The sequence below is a fragment of the Lolium perenne genome, chromosome 3, assembly GCF_019359855.2.
Source record: "Lolium perenne isolate Kyuss_39 chromosome 3, Kyuss_2.0, whole genome shotgun sequence".
Lineage (NCBI taxonomy): Eukaryota > Viridiplantae > Streptophyta > Magnoliopsida > Poales > Poaceae > Lolium > Lolium perenne.
The window spans coordinates 296,376,467-296,404,356 of record NC_067246.2 but is presented as its reverse complement, the minus strand read 5'-3'; the positions used below and the strand labels follow the sequence as shown (position 1 = coordinate 296,404,356).

Below are 27,890 nucleotides of genomic sequence, written 5' to 3'. Positions count from 1 at the left end.
AAAGATGTTGTATATTGTACTATATGGCCATATGTCTATTTTCCATAATGTCTGACAATGCAGTGAAACGGAACGTTGAATTTAGTTATTATCTATCTATTGGTCGCTTGCTTTTTCACAACGAATCGATGTCAAGATAGTGTGAGATACCAGTGCTCAATGTATGTGATTTTCGAACATAATATTGGAGTACCAATGTTTCAGGTAATGTTGGAAGTTCAGAAAATGATGAACCATACTGAAGTAAGCGTATGCACTGTCTATTTCCTTGCTTCCTACTGTTTTAATTTGTACTGTGCTAAGGAACAATGGCTATTGTGGATGAATGGGCACACAATGACTTAGCTGGTGGAATTGAACATGTATCCTGCTCAACCTTGGATGGCCATACTGTAGATGCTCCCCTTCAGTTTTCTTCTGAAAAATATAGGCAATTGCTCTCTTTCCTGGGATAAGCGATTTCAGTTATTCATCTAATATACTAATCCCTGCTTTGATTTCAGTATCCCTTTACCCATTGTGCCTTGATTGCGTGACATTGCCTCATGATGCATCAATATGGGATTAAGCATATTCCAGACTTTATAGTGTGTATACTAAATTTACAAAAACAACCAACGAGGCACTCTATCGTTATAGAATATGATATGTTTATTCTTCCAATGATTTATTTTAATCAATTTCATAACTATATATGGGATTTATTTCAACTTTATGCAAGGTACATAGGTTTTTTTTTTGCTTGGCTGATATTCTACATTACTAAATGTACAATACTTTTCAATTTGAAATTCTTTAAAGATATATTAACATATTCCCGCAGCAACGCGCGGGGCATCATCTAGTTTATCTTGTTTATAAAGGGAAATGTGTAGTAGCGCACGTGCGCTTTGCGCACCTTTACCTCTTTTGATTTTTTTCTTTTTTATATTTTGTAAATTATAAAATATTTTGATTTGATTTTTCTGCAAGTCACTCAAACAGAAGAAACAGAATAAGGAAAAAATAGTTTGTTTTTTTTTTAAAATTAAATTTTCAAATTATTTTAAAATTCAAAATAATTCTTGAAATATATATTTACGTAATGACATAAAAAATCCAAAATATTTTTCATAAATTCTAGTTGTTATTCTGCAAAATTCCAAGTTCAAAGATTGTTTGGTGTGAGAGATACAAAAATGAGAAGTTGTTTGAGAGGGAGAAAAAAACTAGCACGAATCTTGATGCAAAATAGACGGTACGGATACGGGTGCGTGCTGAGCACCTGCTCTAAAAGTCCACTCTCTTTTAGTAACTATAGTCGGGTTCGAGTGTAGGAGTGGTTTAGTGAGTGTGTTGGTGTTGATCCATACAAATTGATAGCAATTGATTGTTGGATTTCTTGTAATTGAGTTTCTTACTTCTATAAAGATTAGGCAAGTATTTGGCGTGCTCTCGAAAAAAACTAAGTCCCGTGATAGATATCCACAGTCATAATTGCATAGGTTCTTCCTAGGTATGGTAGAGCATGGAGAAGGAGAATACAGGCTGAAATTTCAAGAATATACCTTGGTGACATCCCCGGGAGGGTATTTTCCTCCAAGCCTCCTATCGACGCATTGCTGCATGTCCTTGCTAAGTCTCGGTGTAGCCTGCATGTCGACGTGATTATTTTCTGCCGTTGCATCTTCTGACGAAATCAAATCCATGATTGTGCATACGTACCCATGTCACGATTCTTTGCTGGTCACGGGGTAATGTAGCATCAAATACCTTCCGGCCTGTTAAAAGTTCCAGCAGCACGACACCGAAGCTGTAGACATCGTCTTTTGTGCTAAATTGCCTAATAGAACAAAATAAAGTATGATAATTAGGAGAGTAATATGATTTTCCAGGCTCCAGCGGATAATCTGACAGCATGGTACATTTGGTTGCCTACTCTTCTTCTTCTTCTTGAAAGCAGAGGTGTGCATCTTTGAAGACTTTATCGAAAAGTGTATCTTTCAAGAGGTACTCAGGCGATTCGTAACCAGAACATATCCGACCATGAGAGGTACTACGTCCAATACCGAGGTACGTGTTGTGTCCCCTCCACGGAGATGTAATCGGAATGGAGGGAGTACCATCCAAACGATCCAAAAAAGTATTATCTATGTAGCTAGGGGCATGTGAAACACCGATGCCACCAATCTTTGCGACGTCGCTGCCAAAGAGAAGTATGTTGCTGGACTTGATGTGACCGTGGACAATGCAAGGCCGTGCCTTCTTGTGGAGGAACTCAAGTCCAGTTGCAGCACTTAGGGCAATATTCACTCGTTCCGCCCATGATAGAACCATTCCTGGTTCGGCTCCAATAACATTCCTTTTACCTGTGATCATAAACCAAAATATAAGATTTGTCTAATAGTATAAACAGCTATTGATCAATTTGTTGATTCATCATGATACTTCCCCCCTCTAGAAATAAGTGACTCGGGTTTATGAAGATTTATATGTATCTAGACGCGTATTAGCATGTAGATACATTTGAATTTAGACAAACCAGTTTCATATTGGTTGTCGCGGATTTGGATGTATCTAGATACATCCAAAACGCATCTAGATACATATAAATCTAGATAAATCCGAGTTGCATATTATGTTAGATAATCGCTTTGTCAAATAGATGTTGTCACCTGTAGCATCTGCTGTGTTAGAGGCTGGAAAAAAGGCAGCAAGAAGGTAATAACTAGCCATGAGCTCTAATGGGCTATTATGTATAAGCTGGACATGTTTTGCTGTCTGCCACTATTGTGAGTTGGCTAAGTATCCGTTTATGTGGTTCAGAGAAAAAAAAACTCCCTCCTATCCATCCTGGTTTTAGTTCGAAATTGAGCTAAAACTACGACACCTATTATGGATACCTAAAATAAAATACATTTGTTTGATTTCTCAAGCTTTGATAATTTCTTTTGTTCAAAATGGACCTGAAAAGTATTTGGAAGCAATCGGAATATAGTAGTAGCGGCTAAAACGACCGAGTTAGAATACATGGGAGTATGTCCTACGACTCATTTCTCACACTAACGGCGCTGGTTGTAATTACATGCCTGTTCAACTACCTTGCCATATGGTATTGTCAAAATCTACTCCCGCTTTACTGTCGTTTTGTTCTTCTGTAGTTCTGTTTTGTTGTGTGAGAAAGTTCTAATACTCTAGATACACGCAAATTTGATTGAACTAGAAGAGCTGAGAGCAATGTTTGTTAAAGGATTGCCGCAGTTTTTAAATTAAATGTTCCCTCTATTCTTTGCTAGCTGATTCCTATAAAGCAAACATGTCCTTTTCTAATTCGGACATATACTAAGACTAGACCCTGTAACACATACATACAGTGATACAGTCATACACCGCAGCTGAACACAAGCTTATCTAGATAATTCTATTTCCAGGTTCCCCTTCTAGAGCCAAGTCCCTCCAGCCACTACTAGGAAAAAACCTATAGACCCCGAGTTACCACCGGCGCACCAAACAAGGATCAGCCGGCCCTATATTACCACCGGCATGCCCAAAATTTGGCGCACCAAATATTGATGAACCGGTGTTGCTCAAATACCACCGGCATGTCCAAATTGGCGCATCGCGATAAGAGTTGCCTAGGTCCGAGTCAGGGAAGCCATTCCCCCTCTTACTGCCGGCGCACCATTATAGTGGTACACTGGTGGTATATTGCTACCGCCGGTGTACCACTATATTGATGCGCCGGCGGTAAGTGTATGCAGAAATTACACCCCCCGTGGATCGCCTTTTATGTTTTGGTAAAAACAAAAGAAAATGATACAAACATCAAAATTTAAAATCCTTCGAGATATCCATATAACATGTAATTTAGTTGTAAGGAAAAATAAGAAACATGAATTTTGACATGTTTTTCAAAATGACGCCATGTTTTACATACGACCTCGGATGAAAAAGATTTTATATGAAAATGTATCTACAAAAAAAATCTACATCCGAATTCACAGCCTAAGGCCGTTTACCGATTTTTTAGGTTCCTCAATTTTCGACATTACAAATTTTAGCGCAATGCTTTTTTCAAATGGGCTCACTTATGTACCGCTGCCAGAGGTAAACTCACTTTAATTTGAAAACAAGACGGTTGTTACCTAAACCGCCCACACCCCTCTCTCTTATCTTTTCGTCCCCTCCTTCTCTTGCCCTTCATCACCGCTCGCCTACTCCCCTCTCTCTTCTCTTTTCTTCCCCTCCTCCCTCTAGCCTCCCCTTCATCTCCCTCTGCGCATTCATGCCCGAGAGGCAAAGCCCTAGCTGCAACCACCCTCCTCGAGCAGCTGCCGCCGACCACAACCTCCTTGTAATTGCATATTCGACGGTACTCCAGTGAGGGGTGCCTCACGGAGGGGAGAGTGAGTGGGAACCATGGGACGAGGAGTCATCGGGACGGAGACGCACGGGTTACCCAGCTTCGGAAACCTCACAACGGTGGTGATACCCTACTGCTACTTGTCTGAAAATTATCGGGCAACAAGTGCGAGATTACAACGAGTTTAGTTGTGTTGTGCCTCAAGGTCCCTCAGGATCCGGCTTATAAAGGCTCCGGATCTACGGTTAAATGGTAGAGTTCCAATCGGATGCGACTAGGTCTAAACTACGCTAAGCTATCTTACCATGCACGTCACGGATCTGACCTCCTCTATGTGGGCTCTGGATCCGTCCCACCGATTCCGGACTAGACTCCTCTATCATGATTTCTCCGGCAACTAGATCGCCTAATTGGGCCATAAGCCCTACCACCATCTATGGGCCACTCGGGCTTACAGGAATTGAGACCCTATTGTGCTACACCTAGTTAGCATATCCACAATAATCCTCCTTGATGCCCACCTAAGGAACGCTACTCGACACCAACCTCGATGCCCTGCTCCGCCACAGACGATTCCCTGGTGGGATCTCGTCGCCATGTCCCCTCATTTATGCTCCTGCTCTCATCATGGGCGATGACCTCCTACTGGTCCTCTCCTCTCGTCAACACCACAAGGAGGCGTCATGGACTCGATTGCTTTTTTTTTTGGTTTTTTGGTTGTTTTGTGTAAAATCACGTAGACAACTAGGCGTTGGTCCTAGTTTTTTTTTTTTTTTTTTTTTTTGCAAAAAAGGTACCGCCAGCGTATCTAACAAGTGCAGTAGTGTGTCCATATATCGCTGGCGTACGAGGCTGGTGCGCCGGCGGTAGCCCGTTACCATTGGCGCGCTTGTTCGCAGGTGGTAGGAATTTTCCTAGTAGTGAGCATATCATAAGATGATCGTCTCCCCCTAATAACAACCAAAACATCAAAAATAGATCTAATAGAAAAAAACAATAGCACAACAGTGTTGCCATTCCAGGCTTATCTCTCCCCCCTCTCTCCCTCCCTCACCGTCATCCTTTGAGGTCATGTTTGGTACTAGAGTTTCGTGGGAATTAATGGGGATAATCTCCACCAAATTTAAAATCCCAACTTACTTCTAAAAGCATGTTTGGTACTAGAGTATTGAATGAGTTTTATCCCAGCTTATCCTCATTTTTCCTAAATCTTAGTGTATTTTTCTCAATCCCTAAAGGATTCTTTGATTCATAGGAAAGAAAATCATAGGAATAGGAAAGTATAGGATTGGAATATCGTGGCTACTTGAATTCTACGGGAAGATGAAGTTTGTTTGATTGTACCAAAGAAAATTTTCCATGAGATATGACCTCATGTTTTTTTCCTATGGGAAGATGAAGTGTCTTTGATTGTACGAAAAGAAATTTTCCATGAGATATGACCTAATGTTTTTTTATAGGATTTACACTACAAGATTTTTATATGATATGTTCGTATGAATCAAATAACATGTGTAGAATTTTTTTTATATAGGATTCAAATCCTACATAATACCTATGCAAATCCTATGAATCAAAGGAGCCCTAATACTCTACCCCTACCTAGTGGATTGTGGATGAGATTTAATGGCGATTGAGTGACGGTAGAGGTTTCACCTAATACTTTATAGTATTATCCCCACTAATACCCATAAAAATTCTAGTGCCAAACAAGACCTGAGGGGTTAGACATTCCATTTTCGGGTTTTTATTCGGGCCTTACAGAGGTTCATAAAATTCCGCAAAATTTCGGAAAACGAAAACTGCTAGATTTAACGTTTGCCGCTAAAAGCCATTTAGCACAATTAAATGAAATGGTACGGAATCAATCTTGCGACCCAGCATACTTACAGAGACCCCCCACTAATGCACTATAGCTAAGCTGGTGGCAAAAAATTGATTTCACTTTATTAGAAGTTCTTGCGTATGTTCTTTTTTGAAATTTGACCAAAATTTTAGGCCGATATTATATTTCTCACTCTGCACTATGACTCGTCAATTTCACGAAATTCGTCCTAATTTGAATTAAATTTATTTCCCTGCTCCATTTCCTTACCTCTCACCCTCCCCCTCGATCTCCCTCTCCCTAAAGCCCAGCAGGGGTCAAAACGCCTACCCGAAGTAACAACTCACTGTAAAAAACGAGTTGAAAAACTCACCGTGAAGAATATCATGCAAGGACCCCCTGGATGTGTGCTCGTAAGCAAGAACACGGTTGTCTCCTTCAACACAGTATCCTAGAAGCTGGACAACGTTCCTATGTTTGAATCTTGAGACCACCGGAATCTGCAGCTGAAGGGTGGTAGTTAGAAAGCAAGCCTTCTTGTACTGATAAATTAAGTTAATTAACTAGAACTGTGAAATACGAAAGCACGCGGTCATGACCTCTAAAATGTTATTTTTTGTAGGATTAAACTTCTTGATCGCGGACATATGTCCATCTTTCAGCACTCCGAAGAAAACTTTACTGGATGAGCCCTGTCCTATTAGAGCGTCATTGCTAAAGTTCCCCGTTATTTCCTGCAGTTCATCCATGGAAATGGTCGGTACCGTAGATGGTAGAGTATTGTCATTGTTATTCAGAGTAACAGAGGTAGCAGGGGTAGGGGAAATCACATTCTCTGCCAGTGCAGTTCTAGTAAGTCCAATGTTGCTACCTGCATTAGAGGAAAATTGAAATAAAAATCTAATACGAGAAGCTGCCAATAAACATTCAACTATTAGTTGTGCTATTTAGCACAATGAATATTTATCAACAAGTTCCTGAAGTGAAAAGTCTGAATGAAATGGTGCTATATGTGGACCCGATAGACGTGAACCACCAGTAAGATACCTTGTAGCACAAGAGGAATGACAATCATAAAACATGTTTATATATCTTAATATTTGTGTTTTAATAAAGAAGTACACTTAATGTAATCACGCATGATTTTCACTTTATTGAAATACTAATTCTGAGTGAATTTAGACTACAACGCCAGCGATATTTTAAGCAAGAACGTAGAATGAGCAATCTGACCACTAAGAATCGTATGGGTTGACAATAGAATGCTAAAACATATGCAGTAAATAGTGAATGGGAATTGGCTACAATAGAACATATGCTGTGCACGATCCAAGTAGGCCTCGCTCACGGTATCTAGCAATTCTTCCTGTTGCTTTTACAAAACTTCCCTCTTGATGCTAAACCTTCTCAGTAAGTCATAAACATGGATTAATATTACCAGCAACCTCTAGCCGATTGATGCTTGATGGTAAATGGTTTGAACCTATCTAAATACCAGGACGAAGTTACGGCCACAAATATCCTAAAAGTGCTTTAACCCATCGTAAATGGTGAGTTGAAAATTACTGCTGCTACAATCTCTTGTTGATCAATAGTAAAATTACTACTACTACCTAGGATGAAGAGTAAAATTTCCAAGCTTCATTTAAATTCTGATCCAAAAATTACTACCATCAATGTATGGTGGCAGATTGGGCTACAAGAGGGCGAGTTAGGTTTGGTCGGATAGTTTGAGGCGGAGCACAGAATAATTTGTTCTGTGCACAACCACAAAACAGAGGAACTATTATAATTTTCAGACAACTAGTGAGATAGATTTGACATCAACTGAAGGAAGGTGGAACTATTATGATTTCCATGCCAACCGAACGGCAATACAAATTGTTATTACCTGTAGAATTTCTGCCCTTGCGTTGATGGAAAGCTTTCCTAACTGTCCTAAGTCTGTCAGCTACTTCAACCATTTCTGGACGCATTTTTTCCTCCATTTTCAAGCATTCGTCTGCTAGTTTTGCGATATTGTCAAGCAATTTCATGTTCTTTCTATCATTTGCAATTTCCTCATCAAACATTCGTCTCACCTTTTTCCCTTTCCTAAGGGCTTCAGCGAAACTTTGAGCTAGGATAATATTTCCATCCACAGCTTTCTTTCTCGTGATAATTTCCAGTAAAACAACTCCAAAACTGTATACATCACTCTTTGGAGTCAGGATCCCACTCTGACAGAACAAAGGGTCCATGTAACCTATGCAGCCAATGACAGATCTGGTATACTGATTCCCTTCAGCAGCAAGCAATCTTGCTATCCCAAAATCCGATATCTTTGGCCGAAAATTTTCGTCCAAAAGTATATTAGCAGGTTTGATGTCACCATGAAGAACAGGACTAAACATTGAATGCATGCATGATAATACTTCAGCGGACTCAATGGCGATGTCCAAACGTTGTTCCAAAGGGAAGGGGACAATAACATTAGCATTGCTGCAGTGAAGGATATTTTCGAGGTTGCCATTGCATACAAACTCCATTACAATCATAAGAGAATTTTCCTCTGTGCAGCAACCTAGCAGTCTGACGACGTTCTTGTGGTTTATCTGGGAGTGCACTATCACTTCCCTGGCAAACTCTTCTTTATTAGTTCCATTTTTGTACCTCTTTACTGCAACTGGACGGAGATCATCTAATTTTCCTTTGTAAACCTTACCAAATCCCCCTTCTCCCAGCACGGTGTAATACCCATTGGTGATGTCTTCTATCTCTTTCTGACTGAAAGATTTTAGATTGTAGTTGTTATCCACCCTTTTAAGAACGACATGTCCATTAGCATTAAGAAAATCCCTAACATTGTTCCCTTGGTAATCCATTTGTAAATTACAAACCGATATCAAACTCGGCAAACAAGGAGAGGTGTGACTTGCCTGTGTAAGAATGTCAACTAATGTCAGCATGCTTACTTGAAAGTTGAAATACCTCTACAAGTAAGGACAACGCAAAATTGGTTTAACTTTTATTAAAAGCATTTTCATTTTCCAAACACGAATGTGAATAAGTGTCCACACAGAAAAACTTAATATGAAGTACATACTTTGTTTTTGGATGCATATCCTTACAATTAGGACATAGTTGGAGTGCTCAGATTTGTGCAAGAACACAAAATGTGAGAATTACCAGAAAATATAGAATTTTGAAAAAATCTTATGGCAGAGAAGAAAAATTCCCTATTGCTGAGATTGGGCAATGCAACACGAATTGGGAGGAAGATAATCGTGATTTTGACACAATTTTGGCAGCATATACATGATTTCAACCTGCAAAATCTGAGGAGCTGCCCCTGTCCTGACGTGTGCCTCCTCGGAGAAGCTGGTCATTTGGGTGTCTTCTACTTCTCATCCCCAAACAAATCCTGACTCTGAAGCCAAACCCCTCGAAGCATACTTATTATTCTAGTCTAAGGACAGGTTCATTCTGAATTTCCGTGAAATGGTTTGTGCAAGGCCAAGGTGAAAAATAGCGATGGACAACAAATAAACATAATCCCATGAACTTAATAGATCATGATTGTGAGTCAAGCTATGTATACCTGTTACTCCGTAGGGGTGATTCTTAACGCCTGCGATCGAGCTATCTTGCTGATTTGAGACGTTCCTCGGTAGCAACGCAGAAGTATGCCATAGCACTCATTTGTTAGCACTGATGGACGCGGCCTGATATTTTAGAAAATCAATAAGTCAATGGGAAGTACCACCTAGCAGGCTAGCACGATGGGGGGTCATGGCTTATTGAGCCAGTTCCCGGTCGCCTCCACTTCGTACCCTCACCTCCCCCAGACCCCCACGCATACACCGAATCAGAGTTTACTCAACCACCACCAAATCTCGACGTCTATAGCGCCACTTGCTCTGACTCGCCGGTCAAACAACGGCGGAAACCTCTCTTCTGGCGAGCAGCGACCATTGTAGTAGAAAGCCTCCTTTTTCTTTTTTCAGGGAAAAAAGCACCCGTCTTCGGAAGAGGAAGATCGGACGGGGAAACAGGCTTGAATAGCCAGCTTTCACTTGGGTTTTCATAACTCGATTTGGGGATTTTAATTTCAAATCCAAACTGAAATAAGGAACTTTCACTAGTAGAAAAAGAGGCTTCCGTCCACCCCCATTAGTCCCGGTAATATTCGAACCGCGACTAAAGGGGCTTTAGTCGCGGTTCGTGAGGCGACCCGCGACTAATGCTCCATCCGAGACGAAGGGGTACCCCTTTTTCTACTAGTGGAACTAAAGGGCTATGGAGGGATGCGGCCAGCGGAAAAACCTTTAGTCCCGGTTGGGGATACCAACCGCGACTAAAGGGTACCGGTTGGGGACACCAACCACGACTAAAGGGTACCCCTTTAGTCCCGGTTGGTGTCCTCAACCGGGACTAAAGGTTTTTCCGAGTTTTTTTTGGTTTGTAAAATACAAAAGAAAATGATAGAAAATTCAAAAAAAAAATTGTTTTCATATTCTTGTATGTTATGCAATCTACTATTCGGAGAAATTAAGAAATTCGAATTTTCACTTTTTTTGCAAAAAAAGTTTAAAAATGGTAAAACCTCAATAACTTTTGCATACGACGTCGGAAAAAAAACGTATAATATATCAAAAAAATCCTGGGAAAAAGTTACATCCGAATTTTAAGATTTTAGTTTTTCTATAAATTATGGATTTTATATTTTAATTTTTTTAAAAAAATAAAATTAATAATTGCATACAGCATAAAGATTACTATTGCTTTTACCCAATTTTAAGATATTCAAATTTTTAGGTTTTAGGTTTGGCAAAAAAAAATTAAAAAATTAAAAATTAAAAAGTTAATGTTTATTTATTTATTCACGATTATTATTACATCATTATTTTTGTTTATGAAAAAAAATTATCTAAAATTCAAACAATAAAAAAATGTGACATCGACCAACATGTTAATAAGATTGATATGATACTAGTATCACATACATGTGCGCGTAGCACTTGGATGCGGGACGGAATATAACTCGGAAGTTAAGTGTGCTAGAGGTGGAGTAGTGGGAGGATGGGTGACCGAGCGGGAAGTTTGACCACGAGTAAGTAATTTGACTAGAGATAAGTGTAGTTAGAGATAGAAAATTAGAAAAAAAAACGGAGTGAAAAAAATTAGAAACCCAAATGAATTAAAAAAAAATTTAACGAAATAACCTTTAGTCCCGGTTGGGGACACAAACCGGGACTAAAGGTCCTTCGTCCAGGCGCATGCTAGCCGCCCACGTGGACGGACATTTAGTCGCGGTTCGTAAGCAACCGCGACTAAAGGGGGGCCTTTAGTCGCGCTTAATTAGTCCCGGTTGAGCAACCGCGACTAATGGCAGTTGCGAACCGGGACTAAAGCCCTTTTTTCTACCAGTGTTTTGAAAGCATCAAACTTAGGGCATCTCCAGTGGGTCGGCACATTTCAGACGCCCAAATGACCGCCCGTGTCCGTTTGCATCGGCCCGCGGACACGAAAATGATCATACTTATGTTTGTGTCGGGTGTCTCCAGCGACCCGGCGTATCTTGGCCGCGGACCATTTTATCTAAAATATTGAAAATCAGAAAAAACAAGCAACTAGCATGAACACATCATACTGGATCAAATTAAGGTCTTAAATAAGTTCATCATATTGTGCACAAGGTACGATATAAAATGTAGTCTAAAAGGTGCCCAAACATGATCAAAACATCAAATATAGTTTAAAAAGGGGCCATGGTAGTTGATAATGGTGTCACAGATCATGGGAGCTTGCGCGCGGATTTCGGCGCGCTTCTTCATGAACCAGGCCATGGTGTCGCCGTTCATGTTGCTCAAGTCGGCCAGCATAATCCTTGTGTCGTCTACTTGAATCTTGGCCTCGGTGTCCATCCTTCTGGCCTCGATGTCACGCATTTTATCATCGGGGTCTACCTTTTGGCCTCGACGTCCATCCTTTGGACCTCAATAATCTCTTTGGTGAGGTTGCCGTAGATGGCAGCTGCGGCCTCTTTTCCCAGACACTTCTTCTCGTCCCTTTTGTCCAGCGCGGCTTGAGAGTCCGCCATGATCTTCTCAAAGGTCTAGCTCAACGCAAGGGCTGATGCCTCCCGACAAGATCGGCTTTGGTAGACATATGGCCCTGGGGACAAGGTGGAAGGGCTTTCTACCAGGATCGTCGTCTTCGCCGTCGACGACCAACATGGCTGTCCCATTCTTGACAGCTTCATGGTAGGCCTCATAGTCAATCCTCCATTTTGACGCGTCTTCAGCTTTTGCCAGCAATGGACCATATAGAAGCCCTGCCTATGTGTTGCCTTGAACTTCTCCAAGGCCCTGGGTACCTGCAATTGGTAAAGTTATGTTCATGGTTTGCTAATGCTAAGCACGTAGATGGAATGATCATGCTCGTTTCTTTACCACTCCAAGCACGCCCGTGCCGCTCTGGGGGTGGGAAACAACATGATCGACGGCGGCACAAAACTTGGAGGTCTCTTGTTTGATGTTGTTCCATCTTTTTCGTATGGACACTTCCAGAGATCGCTTTTCATCTCGTAGGACGCGTGACGCTTCCTCTCTTCGTACTCTTGGACCACCTTGGCCCAGTAGACCTTGCCCTTTTGTTGGGCACCATTTATGAAGTTATTGCTCGTCGTGAGCCACGCATCGCACAAACATTTGTCTTCGTCGTTGTTGAAGCCGTTGGTCCTGTGGCTCTCCCTCTTCTTCTTGCCAGCATCATCCCTGGTCAGGACAGGCCTGTTGGCGCCTCCTCATTGGCATCGATGTAGACGATTGTTGCCTGCGTGGGCTGGGTGGAGAATAGTCGTTCACCATCGATGTCCACCCCATCATGCGTCTGTTGCCACTGATCTTGCGTCCTGTCCCGACGCCGCCTTCGCCGACAAAGCCGCCGACGAAGATCATGGCCTAGATATCGCCCTCATTGTGTCTCGTCCAATAGGCCTACGAATCACCAGACGTCAGACGAATGAAACACTGTAGAGCGAGACACTGAGAGAGCAACGTACTGGGTCGTCCATCGCCGGGGCAGATGGTGTCACTTCCTCAAGCAGGGTGCGGGGCACCAGCATGCTCTCCTCCGGGACCTGTCGCGTCTCCTGTGTCGCGGCCAGGCACGAGTCACCGCTCCTCGGCGTCCGATTTAGGCCGGGAACCATGGCCCCGTTGAAGTGCACCGGGGCGTCCCCGGAGGCGAACCGCGACGCTGCGTGGACCTGCGAGGGTGCAGGCATTTCAGGACGTAGCTGGGAACTTACCGAAGTCACCGCGAGGTCAGGGAAGCGATGGCCATGATCCTCTCTTGCTTGACAAAGAGCATGGCCTCCGGTAGGCCAGGATGGAGGCATAAGTGGCTGTCGGCTTTCGCCTGCTTCTGCCACGCCATTTGGGCAGCGGCCTGCACCTACTGGGTTGCTGCCGCTGCATTCCTCTCCTTCAGATTCTTGCGCCGGCCACGACGCTTCGCGGTCTGGACGTCTTTCTCTTCCTTCGACAGCAACTTCTTTAACGCCTTCGGCTTAGCTTCCGGGAGTCGGCCGGAGATGCGATCTCCATTGGGACTGTGGTGGTGGCTATTGGGGAGTCTGGGACAGTGGCTGCGAGGGTTCCCTCGAAATCCACAGTGGCTGCCTGCGACAAGGATATCCATCGCTGCTTGGAGTGTTGGCGCCGATCAACTTTGATTTTTTGTGCTGGGAATGGCCGGGAATGCTAGCGGCAGCATTCCAGCCACTGGCGCGCGGGTCCTATGTAAGATTCAACGGTCAATTGACACGTCTGCGCAGACGCAAACTCAACGTATATTTAGGCTAGATTTGCGTCTTCGTGTAAAGTCCGGTCACTATGCATTGGGCCGCTGGGCCTGGTCTCAGACGCATTTTTCGAGCTGGTGGACGCTAACAGTCGTTGGTCGTCCGTTTATGCTGCTCCGTTGGAGATGCCCTCACTCTGCAAGATCGCACTGGTCGGCGGCGCACCTGGTGGCGCCGCATTGATCGGCGCGGGTACAGCGCAGTCTGGAGTTAAATAGGGTTTGCGCGTGCAGCACATGGCGCGTCGCTTGCGTGATTTGAGTTGCCAAGTTGCCGGCGGTGAGTGAACGGCCGCCAGACCAAGGCAGGCTGGTAGCGGCGCGCTTCGGCCGTGGGCGTGGCCGCGTGAGTAGGTCAGGAACACGCGCACGTCAGCTAGTTTTTTTTCTCTCGATGAATTTGAGAATCTTGGCAGCGAGTCAGCGACTCATGAGAGGAGAGCAACATTAGTCGCATAGAGATTGCAGAGTTTCCGGCCATGGTCCCATCGCGCGTTGCTGCGAGATCTTCCTTCCCCACGGGCTCTTCTCATTCGCGAGTGTCCTAGGCCAACATGTTTCTGTCTGAAATGCAGAGTTTCCTTGTTGGTCAGGATCGGACCGAGGACAAGGCATCACCAGTTGCACATGAATGCACAGGAATATAGTACTCCCTCCGTCTCATGAAAGTCATCTGATGGGACACGGAGGAAGTATCATGGTTAGTCCCCGTGGACAAATTCTCAAGTTTTTTTTTGTCTCACTCTCTAATTCTTCTATGTTCTGCATGCTAGTATAGTACAATCAAACTTCGATTTATATGCATGTACCCCGGAAGTGGCAAGTTAACACATCATGTCTTTCGACCTGCTAGGATTTCCGCAACTGCTCCTCTTGCCAAAAACTTGCCATCATGACCATTGAGACACCATTGTCTGAATTCAGCTCTGCTCCTCCACTGGAAGCCGCTACTAAGCACTAAAATGGTTCACAGTAGTACTTAGTGTAGCCAGCTTAGTCAATGATTCACATGCTCAGATGTCCGAAGGAACATATTCGCTGTCAAACTACACGGCAACTTCCAACTGCCTTGGATGTTAGCTTTCTCCTTGTTGGGATGGAACTGATTGTTCCTTTGCTCTCTAGCACCTTACACGCCAAAAGGTCCCATTTTATCTTTTCTTTCTTCCCCAGCTGTTGCATCTTCATTCTAAAATGCCTGCAAAGTGTAAAATAGTAAAACAGTGAAGTGAATATAACAGATGCTGAAGAAAGTGGCATGGTATGAGTACTGCAGTAAATTTCCTGGTGTGCTATTTATTTTTTTCCAGGGTATATGGTGGCGAAGGAGAAAAGGATGGAAGGCAGTTATAAATCTGCGCGTGTGGATGCTAGCAGTATCTTCTTCCTGGTACTCTGAATTTTAATAGATATATTTGTCAAAAGTTCCTCAATATCTGCTATCTGGGTTGTAAGCCGCCTAGGCCCTAGCTGTAATTTGTGGGGATGAACCCAGGAAGGTGCCCCTTTGGAAATAGAAGAAAAAAAATATTACGAGATGCTATGACAGCGAACCGATGTATTAACTATGACAAGGCTAACTTATGTGTCTAAATGAAATGGACTTGACCAGCAAAGATAAGAACTCACCTGCATAGAGGAACCCTGCAGCTGTCTGTTGTGGGACACATGCAAGAATGCAGCTCAAGAAGTTGCCATATGCGCTTGCAGTTGGCGCAGCCACCAGGCACCCGCATTTTGCATGCTGCGAAATGGCGCACGAGCAGCTCAACACCCTTGCAGGCAGGAAACTTGCAAGCAGCTTGACTGCCCTTGAGTTTTTGATCCCAGGGACCAATTGTCCTACATCCGTCTCGGCATATATGAACAAGGGCTACCATAGCTTCATGTAGTTGGAGATAAACCTTCTTCTCCTCCATCCTTTTAGTTCTTTCTTGCCTTCTCTGCGTCAATTCAGTTCTCAGAAAGTTGTTTATGAACCATGGCAAATGTGTAAATATTTAAATGTATATGCATTCCCAGTGCGTGTATTGTGTGCAGGATAATACATTACAAGCCATATTAGGATGCTCTGTTTACAGAGAACTCACTGTATCCACTTCAACAAGAGACTCAAGAAGCTCTTGTTCTAGGCATGGGTTGATCTGTCTCATCACCTTCCACCCTTCCGACAGAGAGATAGTCTTGAAATCTCCAACGATCATACGGGTACAGACGAGCGAGAGCCTTGGTGCATCACATAGTCTAGCCAGTTGTAGCATGTCTACCACGTTATCAGGAGCAAGAAAAAATCTCTCAAGTTGGTCGGTGCAGACAATCTTCAGGGATGGTACCGAGAAAGCGTGAGAGAGTACAAGCAAGTGAAGAGCATATTTCTTCATCTCATCCTGCTTGAAACTTCACCAAAGAAACAACATAAATCAATGTTCTCTCAATACATCTCTTGTAGACAAAGATAGAAACTGTGAAGAAACATGAAGAATCGAGTATGAATACAGTCTACATCGTTTTTAGTTCTGATCACAGAGAATTGAGAAATGACTGACCAAACAACTGATTTTGTGTACAGTCACCTCTGAACATGGAACATAAATGCATGATACACAGTGTAGCATTATAGAACTATGCAAATGTATAAGCATTTTGTTCTCTCCTTACTTCAAACATAAGCAGTTACAAAATGTTTGGCTTGGCGTTGCAGGTCTAGACTATAATTGATTGCAAGGCATTTTCATTAAATGTGAAAGAAACAATCAAGACACCCCTGCCTATCAAACAACAATGAATAATGAAATGCAAGTTTCTTAAAATTATAGCATGCGGCCATACCGTGAAGAATATAGGTATTTTTTTATAGCATGCGGCCATACCGTGAAGAATATAGGTATCTGATGAAGACATGGACCGCTTCTGATGGTACACCAGGAATCAGGATATGTCTGAAACCATTTTGTACTGTAGCTTCTTCCAGCATGTTTCTTAGAACAGGAGATCTGATGCCCTGTACAAGACGAGATGAAAGTCTTACATAAGATGAACCTGCCTATGTTTTAGGAATGGTTTATTAGTTATTACAGGGAAATAACCGAAAACCTATACTTACAAGGATGCATGAATGTGATAAAATCTTGGTTCCATCATCTGTCGAGATAGAAACATCAGCTTGATACCCTTCTGAGAACATCTTGTTCCAGTAGTCCTGGACCTCTTCAGGGACATGAATACAACAAGCCTTCACATTCCTAGAAGTTCTCTGTTTGCCATAAGAAGTTCCAGGCAATGGAGGTGGATCAGGGACATTATTAGTGCACAGAGGCCGAGAAAACCGGCTATGATCTGGCACAGCTTCAGTGCCCACCATGCTATTGCACTCATAGATATCGAAAGTGTTGTCGATGACATTGCTGTTGAAGAAGAGCTGTGAAGAACCTGACTCCAGAGGCGCCATCAACCGCGCGTCCCCTGCTTTGACTCCAGAAGGAAAAATAGTACTTTGTTGTTTGTTCAAGGCAGGTTCAGAAAGTTGTAACAGATACATAAAAGGAAGGAAAGGCATAACGTAAGGCAAGTGATTCATTGCTAATTAGTACTGCAATTGACATCTTCGGTCCTTTGAAGGAGAAGATCAATTAGTACTAGATATCTTCTTTCTTCCATTTATTTATTGTGCTCAAACAAACTAACAAGAGCCTGAATCTTTATTAGACAGGAAATAAAGTGTATCGCCGCTGCTAAATATATGTGACACTGAATTAGAAACAGGATGCACATAAGCATGTCCACGTTTGCTTTCATAAAATCTGGAGGCTAATTCTAAGAGCTGCTGACCAACCCAACACCACATAATAATAAGAACCATAAAAGAAGAAACCAAGAAGGTTTTTTTTCTGAATTTTGAGGGAAGATCATAAGAACTTCAGTCCCCACAGAATGAAGAAACCAAGAATTGGTAAACGGATCTAAAATTAGAGCTGATCAAATGATTATCAACACACACACACACACACACACATAAGGAGCAAAGAGATGATCGAAGGTTCAGCTCCACACACTGACACACGAGCTATGGCTCTCCTATCTTGTGGACCATCAGAGAGAGCAAATAAACGGAGAAGAAGAAAGACTGGGAAGGGAGCTTGGATTCGAAGAAACCACAGCTTGCGTGCTCACCTGAAATCGAACTCGAGTGATCCAGCTCCCGAGGTCTCTGCAGAAGAAGTGAGTCTTGGAGGAAGAGAAGCCTGAAGCACTACGCTCTCTTCAGTCTCCGCTCTTGAAATGAAAAGCTTTTGAAGCCTTCTTGGCCTTCTCTCCTACTTGGCCGCACGCCCACGGGGTAGGGGTCGTGCTGCGTGGCTGACAAGGGTTCCCCACCAAATCTGGGGCCCGCGTGTCATTGTCAGCAAACAAAAAGCGCGCGCACACAGTTTGTGTTTGTCTCATGGACCGATGGACGGGACAGAGCTGAGAGAGAGGTAGCAGTCGGCAAGTAGGACGGAGCCGAGTCGACCCAGACGTTTTCACGTGGAAAGGACGCGCCGTCCGGGCCAGTAAGAGTGCGCCACGTGGCCCGACGCCGGCGCCGCCCGGCCGAGCACGGCCAGAACGAAGGACGCACACTTTCTCACTGCACCGCGGTCCCAGATGCCATAGGTGTGCAAATGTCTTTCTTACCCATGTAAAGTCAGAACTGGAAGAGCCTGGAAGGTGGGCCTACAAAATCTGTGGTGCTTCGTGTGCTTTTTGACGATCGAAAACAAATACTCCATGGTACATGTACATAAAATCTAACCAGTCGGAAATTTAATTCGGCTCCTGGCTACATATGCTTTCTCTACCAAAAAATATATTTCGAAGTGTCAATTTTTTTTGGAAAAATATTCTACAGTGTGCTTTTGTGTTTTTTATACACGCCACGCGACAAGTTAATTTTTCATGAAATGACTTTATTGACACGTAGCAGATAAAGATGTACCTGTGATTTTTTTAGTTTTAAATTTTTTGACATTTCAAAATATGTCTAAGATGTATTTCAAAATAAAGGGATCATATATTCCGATGAGCCAAAATACTCTAATCAGTAGTATAAGATAAAGTTTAAAAGTAATGAACCAAATCTCGGAGTTCTTCAAACTTTTTTTACTTTCATGATACAATTCTAGATTTTTTGAGAGATCCGAAGAAAAAATACATAGATGTCAGACGATGGACATGTAAATACCAACGAAGAATATTTCATAATTTTAATTTGAGTCGCAGTGCCAGTGCTACGTGCACCTATGCAACCACTGAAGTAATCAACCAACATCGGCAAGACTCAAGAATACTGGCACTAGCATTGCATGAAAAAGCAACCGAACTACCATGAGAAAAATTCTAAAAACGGTTCGGTGAAGAAAGATCTGATGGCTCAAACCTAGATATCTAATCTTCCAACACCACAATTGACATCGAGAAGGAGCCCGTCATCGAATGGAGAGCCGAAGATCGCTTATTGTAGATACGTTAACGCGGAGGCCCAAGAAAATAGAAATACGAAAACACTATGTTTAATTAAAAACCCCACCCATTGATAGGGTTTCCCATTCTTCCGTCACAGGCAAGCCAGCCGGAGGAGGTGAAACCGGCGGCTAGGTTCTAGTGTTTTTATCTCGAGGGCAATGCAAATGTGATGGCGGCCCCAGTGGGACCACGGGGATACGGAGCCTACTTGTTCAAGTGGGAGGGAGAAAGTAGTGGGCCTGCTTGTGCTTGGCTAGCCGCCCTTCTGTGCACGGCTGATGAACAGCTACCGATGAATACACCGTCATCGGATCTGCAGCAACACGGGTCAGTCAAATATATACATTATCCGCAATATGAGATAAATACAGTAGAATTTTGGGTACCTGTGCTTTTGTTCTCGCTGTAATCTGCTGTTCTGGTCTTTCTCGAGATCCCAGATATCTGTTTCTTTTTGTTTCTTCCGTGTAGGAAGGGGACCTCCTCCTGCTCTTGTCTGCACGTCTCGTCCCGGAATCGAGGCTTCCAGTGTGGCAACTGGCAAGCGTCCATCTGAACCGCGAGTCGAATTTACATGCACATGAGCGGCGGCCGCTGCTGTCATCATCCATGACGCATTTGCAGAGCGACAGGGACAGGGGAATTACTGTAGTACAACCGATTTCTGGGCGAGTGGAAAACAGATGATCACAAGGTTATCTCCAGTGTCGAACTTCAGGAAAAAAATAGTTTGCATACAGATCTCTTTCGGCCGATGGGTCATGCTGGCCGGTAGCTAGGCGTTCTCATCACTACAGAGAGGTTTTTTCCTTGGATTCTTGGTCCTACAGACTGCAATCATTCGTCGTCAAATTCTGCCTCGTCAGCTTGTGTGCCAAGCCTGACAATGTCCTCAACAAGGATCTTTCCATCTGTGCACCAAACATAGATAGATCAGTATTTATCAACATACTCTGAGTCTCGACGTGGAGCGCTAGCTACCGTCAGGTAATTACCTTTATCTTTGGAGAGGCTCCCGATGAGTTCCTCTACGCCTGTGTTGTCCAAGTTGTGCTTCAGGTACGTGGCTGCAGCTGCCACCTCCTCAGATGTGACTTTACCGTCATGGTCCCTTTGGAAGATTATCATGATACCAAAAAAAGCATGTATGGTCGTAGTCAGATGGAATTCGCTGCTACCTTCAATTGCCACAAAAGTTGTGTCAAAAGTTACCTGTCCAGGAGCTGCCAGCCATCACCGATGGCTGTGTCAACATCATCGATTTCCTTTGTGAGTTCTTTGAGCATGGCATTTATCTGCAAGAAAAGCAGAACAACATACCGGAAATTTAAAAAATTAGAGACGGGTAGGACCAAGAAACAAATACAGTATGTAACTTTACCAGCTGCGAAAAATTACCACGATTTGGATATTTTACTGAAAGGGCGGAACTGAACTCATGACATCCAAATTGGCTTATTTGATTTTTTTGTTAACCGAAAAGATGTACTGCGCTTTTGAAAAGCCTGATACGCTAATAGTTCACACGAGAAATACCTTTTTCATCAGTGCTGAGGATACTGAGCTTCCAGAAGATTTACTCCCCTTCGCGGCTACATATGCCTCATTAGCATTCTCTGCTGTAGAATCTTCGAGCAATGAGTTGTACAGTTCTATCTGCAATGCGTTGAGAGAGGACCGTCAAATAAAATTCAGCAGAACTTAGTGAACTGCAACTGCTTGTTCCTATTGTGGATAAGATGATTGCATTTGTTCCACCTCTTTGTTCACAAGGCTTAGGAATTCTTGCCGTTCCTTGCTAATTGACTGCAATGGAAACAATTCATCAAACAGGAGGTTCAGTAACTATCCAGTACTTTGTTGGAAGTAAGTAACAGACATCTGCAAACTAATACTCTATTGAAATTTTACCGATGCAGAAGACAAAAGAGCTAGTGCCTGACTAATTTTGCAAAGCTCTTCCTGTTTATCAAACATTCTTTTTCTTGCTAGATCGCTGGCTTCCTTCACACTGAGTTTATCGGACGCCCCGTTCTTGTCTTCCAACCTCACCATACCCTCTTGCTCATTTTCTTCTTCCTGTAACATGTGTAATTTTTTTTTCTCATTTTTCAAGTCAAGAGGTTGCCAGAGAACAGACTGGGAAAAATAGCAAGGAACATAGTAATTTTTTTAATACTAGTGGGCGTGAATGGAAAATGGGCAAGTAAAAGGACAGACTGGGATGCCTTTTGTCAGTAATCAAGTCAAACTGAAGACAATAATGTTACTCCCAAAGAAATATCAGATCTCTTAGATGACCTTGATAAGTTTATCTTGCATCTTCAAGAACGCCAACTTCCTCTTCCTAGCCGTAAGAGCATCTTCAGATGGCAGGCTAACACACACATTACTCAGTATGTTGTCAGGAAGGGACGATAGTGTAGCTGCAACATCATCAGGTTTCATCTTGCCAGAAAGTGTGAAGGCTCTACAGAAATTATAACACTCAGGCAATGAAACAGGGTAACTGTGCCAGGTTTACAAAGCTAATATATTTGTTACACGTTGTTTTATGTAGAGGAATAAGTAAATGAACCAGAAGATTTTAATCACCTAGACAGTATGAGGAGAGAAGATGGCACTTCACTATAGAGAGACAGGTCCAACCAATCTTGCAGCTGGCAAGAGACAGAAGAAGGTACAAATTTCATTGTCCTTGAGTGATAAAGATGTACCAAAAAAATCATAGGCTGAATACGTATTAAATTCAAATGGCTACTCTCAAGCAATGAAAACCTTCACTCATTCAACTAGCAACCATTGTTGTGTATAAAATAGCTGCAGATAATTGTTGTATAATAACTGAAGAAGTATGAGATCACCTCTTCCCGCATCTCCTCTACTGGAAACAATCCAAGGTGACCTCGCTCCCTGCAGGCCTGACGGAGTTCATGTTCAGAGAGAGAGGCTACACCTTCTCTCTGTATCAACATATCGTCATCTTGTATACTGGCCAGAAACGCATGCAAATTAGAATCTTAGCTTAGCTGAACCGTAATGGTCCATTTCTACAGGTTTATGATTGCAAAATCTGATTGATCAGAAGTAATCACCACACTGGATGTTGGAATGAGAAGAGAAAGTGCACAGGCGGGCAGAAACATGAAAGGCAAACATATGATGTTCACAACATGCTCAGCAGACTTTTCCCTCGGTTAACTACTTCGACAGTTCGAAGCAAGGTTTTAATCCAACATCAGAGATACTATAATATTTTTCTCCAATTGAATAATTATTTCTTTCTAATAGCTAGTATCCTAATTTCCAAATTACTATCCTGGTGTTTTGAAATGCTTTCGTTAACTTTAAGAATCTGTCATACCAAGTTGCATATATTACTCTATAATAAACAGGTGATCACACATGGACATGCTACTAAAAACTTGATCTGCACCATTCTTCTAGAGCTATTTTCCTTCTGGCTATATATACTAAACATATCTTATATGATACGACATACAGAAACACTCACCATTTCAGTTTTCTTCTGAGCATAAAGCGCAAATAATTGTTTGTCCCATATGGCTGGATCCCCATATACTTGCACATATTTAGTAAACTTGGCCTGTAAAGTTATGAGATGAACCTAAAAGTCATGAAATATGAAGAGAAAAGGCACATTCTAAAGAGCATAAGTATAAAAATAACCTGCTCATATTCTCCAAGGTCAGTTCATCACTGAATAACTTTGCAAGACCCAAGATTTCACCCTTACCAACATATGCACCAGTCCTCACCTAACCATGGAATGCTCACATAAATATGAGTGATCCAAAGTCATGCAGAATAATAATGCAGTAAACATGAACAGGTCAACAGATATTATGAAGAGGTCTAGTACTTTCTTAATAAATTGATCAATATCCTCGGCCCTCTGCTTCATCTTCCCACTACGTGTCACTTCTCTTGCCATTTCTTTAACAGTGTCCTGTAGAAACTTGGCATATTCCATCCTTGCTTTGAGTTTCCTTTTTAGTGCTTCCTAACAATGGTCATGTCACAAGTAGACATTAAAGCCTTGCAGATTTTCTTCAGAAAAGCATGCCATTAATTTAACAAAAATAAAAAAACATGACATAAATAGAATGGATTATTTGAATAAATGAAAACAAATATCACCCATTCTCATCATTCAATTTACACATCAAAGTGATTAAGTTTTCTTCTAGATACTATACATTAAGCACCTGCATTTCAACCAGCTCGGTCTTTTTCATTTGTAAAAACAGTAGCTGATATTCAAAATTCAGAAGAGAACAGATCAGTTACATGACAGAGGGCACACACTCCATATACCTGCTCTTTCAACTTGTCCTTGAACGTGGATGGTAGCATGTTTGGGAACAGCCTTAGAAACAAAGGCAACAAGAATTCCATGAACGGAACTATGACAAAAACTGAAAAGGGGACCAGCCTGAATATGTCTGCAGTTGTACGGGTCAGCTGGCTCCTCTCTCTTCTTGAGAGTTTTTTCCCATTGGCTAGCTTCAGCATCAATCTGGACGAAATCCTAACATCTAGCCACAGTAGTCGCAAGCCAAGCCAGTAGTGCTGCAAGGTTGAAAAGAACTCATCCTTCTTGTTACTGAAATTAAGAGACCAATCAACACTAAGAAGAAGTGGCGCCTCCTGATTAAAATTATTCATGAACTCAAACTAATCTGAAATTTTGATTCAGCATAGATCAACTAGAAGTTTGATCACCTGATCACGGTAGTGACCGCTTTCATTGCAGGGCCAATCCCACAAACACTCCCCCAAAATTTTTGCTTCATTGATGACTGTTCTTGATTCTTCACATTGGATTTGGTTTTGTTATGACCTAGATCTACTGTCGAATCCACGCAGTCTTTCATTATTGCTTCCTTCTCTTGATGTCTTTCTTGATCATCCTCATGTTCACTGCCACTGTCAAACTCAGGTCTTCTAGCTGCATTAGTGCTTGCAAACCGAATGGTCTGCCACATATCACAATATCCCAATGGTACAAAAACTTTGGAGCTTCTTTTACCAGAACATCGATCAATTAAACCAGATAACAGCCAAGGTTGAGCTAACATTTCGAAGCCAGCTCCTCTGGTTGTATGAACTGAAGCTGACTTCCCTGAATGGACATCATCTAAAATACCATTACATAACAGTCCATCATAACTACGAATGTCACGATTGATGGTAACAGCTATTTGGTTCCTGTGGTAACTCAATCTCCCTAGGATACAGTTTCTTCCTCGAATGATCGCTCTTGAACCCATTTTCCTGGATTGATAATGATTGACCAACTACAAAAGAGCAAGGAAAAAAACTTCAGATGATTCAGACATTAATGTTCACATGGATCATGAGGACAGTATAACAGTATTCCACTCGCCGTCAAATGATATCACTGAATAACACGATGCACAAAATTTTGGTAAGACGACATTGACCATACACTTTTTTGACTGTAACTACGGCGGGCGTTAGCCAGCCTGAACATGTATTAAGTCAAGTTGCCTATGAGGCTTTTCAGCCTCTACAAGATGGGTTCAAATGAACCAGAGTACACGGGGGTTACAAGATAGGAGAAGAAAAAAGAAAACACACAAGCGACATCACCAAGCCTAAAAACTTAGCACCAAACAACGCTGAGACAGACCGAGAAAAGCAGGAAGGAGTGAAGTTGGATCGGTCGAAAGGATCCCGATGTCGAGAGGATGCGGAGAAACGAAACCCGCTTGCCGAGCGATCACTCTACACAATGCAGAGCTAGGAGAGTCGCAGCCACCGTCGAAGGGTATCCCACTGCCGAGGTCACGCCGCGACTCCGAGAACCGCCGACGGAACCGAAGGGCAGAGTTCCACCGAGAAGACCGCTGCACCTCCTCTTGGCCTCAAACATGAGAACCATCACCAAATGAGTGATCCCCAACACTATGCGAGGCAACGAGAACCTCCCACACCATCGAAGGACAACGATCACCGAGACCTCACCGCTGCCACGAACATCCCTGAAAGAGAGGTCAACCATTGTTGCAAAAGAGCAGCAGGATTTAGCTTGGCCGCGAGACGCAAAGCACAGGGGGCTAGAGCTTGCCGAGCTCGCCCAAGCAAGAGCACCACAACCTAGCCAAGGGGACACGGAACCAGAACAACGCTTCCAACGAAGACAACGACGCCCGAGGACGTCGCCGTTGCTGGCACTGACCAAGATCAGAGCAGGGCTTTCGCCCGTTCCGTATCCGCCCTGATAAACTGCTGCAAGCAGGAGGAAGGATTCCACCGCGACGCCTCCAAGGAGGATCATGACGCCGGAGGCGACACCGCCGCTGAACTTTCGTCCGGAAAGCCAACTCCACCTCCACTGCGAGAGGAACGCAGGAGGGGTCCAAGCTCAGATCTGGAGGAGACCCGCAGGGTCAATGCGGCCGAGCCGACCGCCGACGCCAGGGGTGGCCAGAGGCCGACGCGGCCGAGCCGCGCCCAGGATCCGGATCTGGAGGCGAAGAACCACATCGAGCAGGCAAGGCAGGTGCACTGCGGCGCGGATGAGCGAGCACCGGGGAAGAAGATCCGAGCAGGACGAGCAGCAACCGCAGCAGGGACGGCCCTCCTTCACCGCCAGCTGCTAGCGCCGGCGAGGCGGAGGACGGGCGGAAAGATCGGGCGCCCCAGGGGAGGCCAGGCCCCATCCGAGCAGCCCAGCGCGAGAGCCAGCCAGTCCCGCCGCCGCCAGCCGCCTGAGGGCTTTGCCCATGGACGTATGCCGGCGGCGGCGAGGGGAGGGCCGGTGGGGAGGGGGGTGGCGGCGCGGTGGTTAGGGTTTCCGCCCGGGTCGCCTCGAGGGAGACGACACGGGGGTCTGGTCAGCCCATTGACCATACACTAACTTAAGCTAACACGAATCCTCAGCTTTGTAAGTGTTTTCGATGCATTTTTTCAGATAAAAGGTACTGGCGCGACAGTGCATGACTGATGGGAACCAGCGGAAATACAGCTAGTTTGAAATATGTTAGGAGAAGTGGCTCTGAAGTCTGAACTGCTTCGATTTCCCAACATCTTAATAAAAAAAAAACGAGTTCCAGCAGGTGGGGGGGAGCCCCTACGGTTTTGTATACTAAGGCAGGGGGGACTTCTTAATAAATGAACAGATGGTGAAAAGACAGAAACACATCATATATAACTGCGCACAACCAAATCGCAAGGTCTTCAGCTTCTAGCTGCATACAGTAACATTAATCATTTCTATGGGCCAAATTCAAACGAATATTACTATTAGCGTCCTAATTATTGAATGATAATTTCGAATCACCTTCTATCTGGATCACACCCAATTCTCCACTCCGAATTTCAAATGCGGAAAACAGCGAAGTCACATCACCTTATTCGGCGGGTGGCGCGGGCAGGCGTGCTGTGGCCTGTGGGGAGTAGGGGAGCTCGCCGCTGCGGCGGCACAAACAGAGGGGCGGGTTGACGGGGAGGGGGAGGGAAGGAAGTGAGGTGCTAGGGTTTAGCGTCCCAGGACGGCGTGGAGTTACGAGAAGAGGCGGTGAGGTGAGCGATGGCGTGGAGGCTGAACTGAAGAGCGGTGGCGCAAGTGGAACCGACGAACTGAAGCGAGACGGCGGGTTTTGCGGCCGTGGAGTGGGGTTTTCCTCCGCCCGCGAAGGTAGGATCGTCTCGGCCCACTAAAATGGGCCACATTGTATATGAGGCCTCCTATTACGTTTCCCGAAAATCCAAATGAATAAGGGGCATCCTGCCGGTGAATCCTATACACCGATCAGGTCGGTGCTTACCAAGCACCGCACACCCTGGTCGGGTATAGGGCCCGGCCCATTTTCGTTTTTTCATTTTATTTTCGTTTTCTGTTTATTCGTTTTCTTTCTTTTTTTCTTTCTTTTTCTGTTTTCATTTTTTTATGTTTTGTTTATGTTTTTTCTTCCTTTTATAAATACAGAAAAAATTAAATTAATTTTTTTATTTTTTAAAAAATGTTCAGATTTATAATTTGTTCAAATTCGAAAAATATTCAAATGTAAAATTTATTCAACTTTGAAAAATGTTTAAATTTGAAAAATGTTCAAATTTGAAAATTGCCCAAATTAAAAAATTGTTTAAATTCGAAAATTGTTTAAACTTAAAATTTGTTCAGATTTGAAAATTGTTCAAACTTAAAATTGTTCAAATTTAAAATTTGTTCAAATTTGAAAATTGTTCAAATTTTAAAAAACGAAAAACTTAATAAAATTATCAAATCAGAAATGCTCGATTTTAAAATTTAAAAGTTCATATCTTGATAAATTTCAATTCTTAAAAAGATTCAAATTATAAAAAATTAACAGAAAGAAAAGA

At 43.2% G+C, this 27,890-nt stretch overlaps 3 protein-coding genes across 9 annotated transcripts; all 3 read right to left on the bottom strand.

The window, feature by feature from the left end:
* Positions 1-371: 371 nt before the first annotated feature.
* Positions 372-9,046, bottom strand: LOC127340179 (uncharacterized). The gene is made up of 8 exons (XM_071827600.1): positions 8,059-9,046; positions 6,767-7,038; positions 6,541-6,667; positions 2,118-2,348; positions 1,980-2,024; positions 1,705-1,823; positions 1,548-1,631; positions 372-446 (listed from the first exon to the last, which is right to left on the bottom strand). Exons 1-8 carry the CDS (start codon positions 9,029-9,031, stop codon positions 372-374), a joined length of 1,926 nt encoding a protein of 641 aa, XP_071683701.1. The 5' UTR covers positions 9,032-9,046.
* Positions 9,047-14,673: 5,627 nt separating this feature from the next.
* Positions 14,674-18,332, bottom strand: LOC127345083 (BTB/POZ and TAZ domain-containing protein 3). Of its 6 annotated transcripts, XM_051371504.2 has the most exons (7): positions 18,186-18,331; positions 17,374-17,477; positions 17,119-17,268; positions 16,886-17,016; positions 16,106-16,412; positions 15,645-15,958; positions 14,674-15,213 (listed from the first exon to the last, which is right to left on the bottom strand). In XM_051371504.2, exons 2-7 carry the CDS (start codon positions 17,461-17,463, stop codon positions 15,057-15,059), a joined length of 1,149 nt encoding a protein of 382 aa, XP_051227464.1. In that variant the 5' UTR covers positions 17,464-17,477; positions 18,186-18,331; the 3' UTR covers positions 14,674-15,056. The 6 variants fall into 6 exon arrangements, with proteins under 6 accessions (XP_051227464.1, XP_051227461.1, XP_051227462.1 ...); XM_051371501.2 differs by having other exon boundaries at positions 17,119-17,486; positions 18,186-18,332; XM_051371502.2 differs by having other exon boundaries at positions 17,119-17,477.
* Positions 18,333-20,243: 1,911 nt separating this feature from the next.
* LOC127345087 (uncharacterized) lies at positions 20,244-24,834 on the bottom strand. 2 transcript variants are annotated; one of them, XM_051371514.1, is made up of 14 exons: positions 24,264-24,834; positions 23,856-24,144; positions 23,401-23,541; positions 23,208-23,296; positions 23,032-23,124; positions 22,382-22,508; positions 22,113-22,177; positions 21,819-21,987; positions 21,429-21,596; positions 21,276-21,323; positions 21,054-21,173; positions 20,730-20,812; positions 20,513-20,628; positions 20,244-20,428 (listed from the first exon to the last, which is right to left on the bottom strand). In XM_051371514.1, the coding sequence occupies exons 1-14, from the start codon at positions 24,809-24,811 to the stop codon at positions 20,355-20,357; spliced, it is 2,130 nt and encodes a 709-aa protein (XP_051227474.1). In that variant the 5' UTR covers positions 24,812-24,834; the 3' UTR covers positions 20,244-20,354. The 2 variants fall into 2 exon arrangements, with proteins under 2 accessions (XP_051227474.1, XP_051227475.1); XM_051371515.1 differs by lacking the exons at positions 21,819-21,987; positions 22,113-22,177.
* Positions 24,835-27,890: the final 3,056 nt, after the last annotated feature.

Bases quoted from the DNA above. Each gene is read 5' to 3' on its own strand.
- LOC127345087 (XM_051371514.1), bottom strand. From the start codon at position 24,811: ATGGGTTCAAGAGCGATCATTCGAGGAAGAAACTGTATCCTAGGGAGA. The intron at 24,145-24,263 runs GTGATCAAACTT...TCTTAATTTCAG, and splicing joins GCGGTCACTACCGTGATCAG to TAACAAGAAGGATGAGTTCT. The intron at 22,178-22,381 runs GTGATCTCATAC...GTCTCTTGCCAG, and splicing joins TAGAGGAGATGCGGGAAGAG to CTGCAAGATTGGTTGGACCT.
- LOC127345083 (XM_051371497.2), bottom strand. From the start codon at position 17,592: ATGAATCACTTGCCTTACGTTATGCCTTTCCTTCCTTTTATGTATCTG. The intron at 15,959-16,105 runs GTGAGTTCTCTG...GAATTGACGCAG, and splicing joins CTCTTGTTGAAGTGGATACA to AGAAGGCAAGAAAGAACTAA. The intron at 15,214-15,644 runs GTGAGTTCTTAT...TACACTTTGCAG, and splicing joins TGCAGGGTTCCTCTATGCAG to GCATTTTAGAATGAAGATGC.
- LOC127340179 (XM_071827600.1), bottom strand. From the start codon at position 9,031: ATGGATTACCAAGGGAACAATGTTAGGGATTTTCTTAATGCTAATGGA. The intron at 1,824-1,979 runs ATACACTTTTCG...TTTGTTCTATTA, and splicing joins GCCTGAGTACCTCTTGAAAG to GGCAATTTAGCACAAAAGAC. The intron at 447-1,547 runs GTATATTCTTGA...CGCTTATCCCAG, and splicing joins CTCCCGGGGATGTCACCAAG to GAAAGAGAGCAATTGCCTAT.